The sequence below is a fragment of the Brachyhypopomus gauderio genome, chromosome 1 (assembly GCF_052324685.1).
Source record: "Brachyhypopomus gauderio isolate BG-103 chromosome 1, BGAUD_0.2, whole genome shotgun sequence".
Classification (NCBI taxonomy): Eukaryota; Metazoa; Chordata; class Actinopteri; order Gymnotiformes; family Hypopomidae; genus Brachyhypopomus; species Brachyhypopomus gauderio.
Window position 1 is genome coordinate 24,147,291 of NC_135211.1, and position 6,597 is coordinate 24,153,887.

The window sequence follows — 6,597 nt, forward strand, 5'->3', positions numbered from 1 at the left end:
CTGAGGGTCGTTTGTTCGTCTATATATGTCTTGTCTTTGTACCAGTTGACTGCTGGTTATTATTTCCTTCATTTGGAACAATGCACGGGTTTTTGGTTTGCACACTTTCTATTAAACCATCCTCTTTCCCTGAGACTTGGCGTGATCGCTTCCTTTTTAGTTGCTCACACCTGCCCGTCACAGAATAACCAGCCACCTTTCGGAAGCCGCCAGTCTCCTTTGCTTTCTCCTTCGTTCGTGGTCATGTCTCGTGGTAAGTGTTTGTCTACGTGCTGTGTGTTTGTCGTGTATTGTCTGAGAGTGTGTTGAGTCTGTCCCCACTCGTCCCGCCGTGTTTAAATGTTGTTTGTGTTTAAACCCGTAAAATCACACGCGGTGACTAGAGCTGGGGACCGGTAGACTCCGCTCTCGCCCAGCGAAACTACCGGTGCCTCACATTGCGCACGTCCGTTGTCCGTTATCGTCTATATATGTGTGTGTACGTTGTGTTGTGTTTTAATAACGACGCGGACGTGAGCGAGTGTGTGTGCCGTGGTGTGTGTGTTTCGCTGGTGGTGTTCGTGTGTGAATGTAGACGGGTCCACCGATGCGTGCTGCGCGCTAGAACGCGTGAGACGCGATTCTCTCTGCTCCTTTCGCCTCGCTCACCCGATATCCCGTGGTGACGGGGGTGAGCGACTGCGAGCCAGAGAGATGCGTCGCTGTGGGCGTGGCGCGCAAGCCGCTCGCGCAGAGCTCTCTCTCTCCAAAGATCTGCGGATCCCGTGGTGAAAACGGTGAGAGAGAGAGAGAGAGAGCTGGAGTGGGCGCGTCGCGCTCCACAGAGCGCGCGCGTCGGTGGGTCCTGTCCGTTTGTTTGTGTTCTGTCTTTGCGTGTTCGTTTTGTCCTAGAGTGTAGCGTGCTTTGTTTTATGTAATTCCTCTCTTGCACCCCTCTTCACTGTGTGTGGGGAGGGGCCCATTAGAGGTCCCGTGGCACGGAGGGCATCCTGGGTGCGTGTATGTTGTATGTTGTGTCTGTGTTTTTTGTTTTGTTGTTCTCTGGAGGGGCCACCCCTAAATGTTTTTGGGGGGGAGCTATGGGGTTCTTGAGCCACGGCATGTGGCTCAGAAGGCACTGCTCCATTGGGAGACCTGTCCTGTTGGGAGGGACCCCTGAGCAGGTAGGAGCCCCTGTACCCCTTTAAGTAGGCAGAGGTTGCCTGGGGTGTTAGTGGCAGGGTGTCTCCTCAGGCTGAGAAGGGGTCTCCTCCCCAGTGGCGGACTTAGCAATTTGGGGGCTCAAGGCGAATTTAGCTAGGGGGCCCATCAACATTAATATGCGAGAAATAAGTTAAGCCAGGTTCACACTGCACGATTTTCGGCTGGTTTTTCAGTCGCCGACTGTTTTTGTAGATCGCCGACAGAAACCTGTGGTCGGAGGCAAATCGGCGATCACTCGGCGCTCGCTCAGTCATGTAGTGTGAACTGCTGAAAGACGCTCGTCGACTCATCGCAGACAACCGGCAGATATCTAGCATGTTTAATATCTAGCATGGGCGCAGATGGAAATTCTGAAGTGAGAGGGACCAAGGTGTACAATATATACGTTTATGCTTGTAGATGCTAGATTTCGGATGGGGTCAATATAAATCTGGAGGGGACATGTCCCCCCCCCGTCCCCAGTGCCATCTGCGCCCCTGATATCTAGCCCAGTCGGCGACTGAGTCAACAGCAGCGTCTAGCTACAGCCAATGGGAACGCGGAGAGAGAACCGCGGCACCGCTGAAGATATCTCTGAAGAATGTACAAAAACTTTCAAGAATGCTTTCAAAACAGTAACCCAGCAAACACACAAAATCCTCACCTTTCTTACAACTTTACTACAACACTGTGTTTAAGTTATTGTGACAGCACTGGAGAAATAGTGCGATTGATTATATCTATGTTCACTGCAACGGAGAGATGAAATAATTCTGGCAATTTGGGACTATGGAGTGTTTAAACGGTAAAAAAAAAAAAATAACGAAAATGTGGAGTACATGTACATTGTTTTTTCTTCTACGTGGTGTTGCTGGTTCTCGCGAGAGTTTCGTTTTCGTGTTCTCGTGTTTTTGGACGGCAGCCAGATGAGTCGGCGATTCCCCAATCGTTTAATTCGTGAGCCCACGTCGCCGATCAGTCATGTAGTGTGAAAGCCACAACAACTGAGAGACTCGCGATTACAGCACAACCAGTCATGTAGTGTGAACGGCACAAAAACCTGACGACTGAAAAGTCAGTAGTGTGAACCTGGCTTTAGCTAGACAAGGGGGCCCTACAGTGGGAGGGGCCCAAGGCAATTGCCTAGCAACGCCTCTATGCAAAGACCGCCTCTGCTCCTCCCCCCTGGGTAAAGGGGGTTTAACAGGCAGGGCAGTGCGCGTTATGTGTTGTGTGTCGTCTGTGTGCGTGTGTGTGTGTGTGATGTGTTGCAGGTCGCTCCTGGTGGTGGACTGCGGTACTCCCGGACCTAGTGGGGTCTCCAGGAGGAGACCCTCTCCTTCGAGCTCGGGGTGACCAGCGTGTCCCTGTTGCGGATTGCCAGGGCCCTGGTCTCTGGCGCTCCTGGGTTGGGTGGAGGAGTCCACCTTGAGATGAGGGGCCCCGGGAGGGGTTCACTCCCCAGGAGTCTGGGGTGACCCCTAGCGAAAAGGGCAGGGGTCAGCTCCGAGCAAGGAGGTAGGTTCGGGAGGTGTTTGTGGAAGCCGTGGCCGCACCCCAGTGTGGCGGCCTGCACACATCCACACCTGTGACGTGTGTTGGGCCATGTGCTCACGGTCCGCACACAGCGGTGGGGCTTAAGCGGCCTAAGGCCGGTTAGGGCGCGAGGGCCCTGTGACCGACCGGGGCGTGGTTATCGTCTTGTTGACGGCCCGGTCGGTCCAGGGTCCCGCCCAGGAGGCGAGCTAACCTATGTGTTTTATGTTTTCAGCTCCAGGACTGCAGGGAACGGGTCCCTGCCTTGTCTGCGTCCTGTGACGAGGAGCTTATGTGTTTTGTATTTTGTGTTTCAGCTCAGGACGGCAGGGAACGGGTCCCTGTCTTGTCCCCGCCCTCCCGCCCCTTTGTTGTGTTTTGTGTGCTGCCGCTGTAAGCCGCACATCCGGAGGGGAGTGCGGCTTTGGTGGGGGGGTCTGTCACGTTGTGGGGGGGCCCCTACCGGTCGCCCCCGGTTACAGCGGCAGCGGTCCTGTTTTTGGTCACGTGATGTTCGTCCCTCAGGTGGGCGGGACCCGTGATCCGTCTCACCTGAGGGTCGTTTGTTCGTCTATATATGTCTTGTCTTTGTACCAGTAGACTGCTGGTTATTATTTCCTTCATTTGGAACAATGCACGGGTTTTTGGTTTGCACACTTTCTATTAAACCATCCTCTTTCCCTGAGACTTGGTGTGATCGCTTCCTTTTTAGTCACAGAACCTTTTTGACATTTACCAATTTTAAACATTTGTGAAATCAGACATTAAAGATCTGCAATTTCTAAGAGAAATATTATGTGCAAAGAAAAATCTCATTTCAAAAATGACCAGGAAACCACAGTTAGAAAAAAACATACCCTCAAATGCATAAATGTGCAGCAGAACTGTCATCAGTGATAATAGGGTCATGTGTTAGGGATGATGGGGATAGAGTTGTGATATATTTCATAGTTTATTGGCATCTTTAGGAGTGTTGGTTTACATGTGCCAACTGCACAGGGATTTTCTTCTAGAAATGAATTGGCTGAATATACTGTTTAGAAATCTATTTTTGGATTATGTATTCATCAATGTACCTAGAAAGGACAAAATACTCACATTACAAAACTGAGAAAATAATATTTTTGCTATAAAAATAAATATTGTTTTTGTTATAAAATATATTTAAACAAAATAACAATTTTGTTAAAATTATATCTAAGATGTTAAAATTTAATGCTCACAGCCTTTAGTGACTCAAACCATCACAACATAATCATTATTTCTTTTGTCAGTTCTTTAAATTTAAAACCAGCTTAGAATATCGAATATACTAGATCACAATTTAGTGATTTGTGCATTTGTAGAAATTCCCTCCCCATGAGAAAAGCATATAATTATTAGATAGACATAAAAGTCATGTGTCAGTTTGTGGTTTGCAAGCATGTGACAGCTGGGTTTTCTGCACTATGCCAGTCAGATGTGTGCAGATGACAGGCAGCTCTGCACCACATCTCTCTAATGCCAGCATGGACGGCCCGACAGAGGTGTTCTACTACTATGACTACAACTCCAGCAGCATCACAGAGCCCCCAGGATTCCAGAGCACCGTGGACCCCCAGCTGCTCAGCATGTCCCACGTCTACTTGCCCGTACTGTACTTCGTCATCTTTTTTGCCGGAGTCTCTGGGAACCTCTTTGTGCTTGTTGTCATTGGTAATAGACACAAGAGGAGAGGCCGTCTGGTAGACACGTTCGTGCTCAACCTGGCATTTGCAGATCTGGTGTTTGTGTTCACCTTGCCGTTGTGGGCCATCTCGGCAGGACTGCATAACCAATGGCCATTCGGGAATGCGCTATGCAAGTTCAGCAGCTATGTCATCTCCGTCAACCGCTTCTCAAACATCTTCTTCCTCACGTGCATGAGCGTGGACCGCTACCTCGCTGTCGTGCGCCTGTTGGAGTCCCACCTCCTGCGCAGCAGCAAGTGTGTGCGCTTCACCTGCGCCGCGGTGTGGGTGACATCTCTAGTGCTGGGCACACCTTCGCTGGTGTACCGGGAGCTCAGGAGAAGTGGAGACCACAGCTCCTGCCTGGAGGATCTCAATTCCTCCTTCTTCCAAGCCGTGGTGCTGCTGACCATCTTGCTCACCTTCATGCTGCCTATGCTGGTCATCGTGCTGTGTTACGGGTCAATCATCTCAAAACTGCGCGAGCACAGCACCATGGGCAACCTACGCCCCAGTGTGCGCTGTCGCCATTCTCTCAAAATAGTCTTCACCATCATCACAGCCTTCCTGGTGTCCTGGCTGCCCTATAACGTGTTCAAAAGCATCCAGGTGATATCCAAAATGAGCAACACCGACATGCAGGAAGACGTGGAAAGTTCTTTGGGTGGAGGACTCATCATCTCCTCCTGCCTGGCCTTCGTCAACAGTTGCGTGAATCCAGCAATTTACCTCTTCCTGGACAAGCATTTCAGACACAGCGCAGCGGCCATCTGCGTGTCCTGCCTGGGTCAGGGAGACCAGCAGAGCTATTTTCCCTCTAATTCCATCTCTACCAACTCCGAGAGCGTGGGCAGCACGGCAAGCCGCGGACGCCTCTTCTCTCTCACCTCAAAGAGCTGAACTCTTTCAGTCCTGTCTGCATTTAGGGATATTGTTATGGCTTCCGTCAATATTTGTAACTCAAATCTGTTTTTAGTAGTTTAAGAATGCGTTAAATGACCAAATTTATACCTCGGCTCACCGGAATTGTTTAAAACCATCGCATTAATGAGCTCATGTTTTAACACTTATATCATTTTAACACTTTTGATATTCTTTTTAGATATTTTCCATTATAATACAGTTGGCTGAATTATTAATTGTGAGACACAATTATTGTTATGTTTTACCCCATTTTATTAACAAAACTTTAAAGATTTTAACGTGCCTTTTTTTAGCATTTAAATACTCTTCTTTGTATGGATGGTTGTTTAAAGATTTGTATCTTAGTTACAATTACTGTCTGTTTCCTCTTAGTGCCTTAGAACACTTATTTTCTGCCATCATTTTATGCCACAATCACTGAAGGTCTCCTAACAGACTTAATAAACCTGTAATAAACTTACAATATGGTTGTACTTTTTTCCCTTATTTATTGTTATTACATAGATGTGCAAAACAGTAAATTCTCTGAAAGTCATTAGATAGGTAACAAGACTGCTTCATACACAAAATTTGTACATAATGCACATTTACTAATAGTAAATATTAGTAAATTAGTCATTTATTTTTGTCTTGTTGATGCTGGTTACGACTGCATAATTATAGCTAGTGGTTTGCTAGTAGACAGTTGTCATGTCCCTATTTTTACTCAGCATTATCAAATAGATTTTCATTTGTGGTCTGTGACCATTATGTAAGCTGACACCTCAATTTAAAATTCATCATATTATATTACATTTCCAAGTTGTTCACACAACTAAATAATGAATAAATGAATAAATATTCATAAATTTAATTAAACACATAATTAAATACTTCCCTACCTTGTTCAGCACAAAACAACAAGTCAAATTTGCAGCCAACTTCATTACCAACCCGTAAAATACTTTTTCTCGTGAGAAAATGAGTGGGCAGCTATGAGATATGAAAGTTCAATGGTTCATGACTGGCAACATGGCTTTGCAGTTCCCCTTTGAAATGAGTCACATAAGGGGCTTGAAGTGACACTGGGTACCGTATGTGCCAGCGTGAACTTTCGGCCCCTGAGCCCAGGGCAGCCGACAGCTAATCCATCAGACTTACGGTAGGTACAAGATGACACACAAGGTGCACCTCATATCCTAAAACTGCTAATAAAAATGTTGTAAATCTTTTTGCTTTGTTTTGCTCTCATTTGTAATTACAGATG

At 47.3% G+C, this 6,597-nt stretch overlaps 1 protein-coding gene across 1 annotated transcript; it reads left to right on the forward strand.

Annotated features, from left to right (window-relative positions):
- Positions 1-4,194: 4,194 nt before the first annotated feature.
- gpr25 (G protein-coupled receptor 25) lies at positions 4,195-5,843 on the forward strand. The gene has a single exon (XM_077021973.1). It carries the CDS (start codon positions 4,227-4,229, stop codon positions 5,325-5,327), a length of 1,101 nt encoding a protein of 366 aa, XP_076878088.1. The 5' UTR covers positions 4,195-4,226; the 3' UTR covers positions 5,328-5,843.
- The last annotated feature ends 754 nt before the right edge of the window (positions 5,844-6,597 follow it).

What these genes read in the sequence shown, in the direction of transcription:
- gpr25 (XM_077021973.1), top strand. Translation starts at nt 4,227, where the DNA reads ATGGACGGCCCGACAGAGGTGTTCTACTACTATGACTACAACTCCAGC.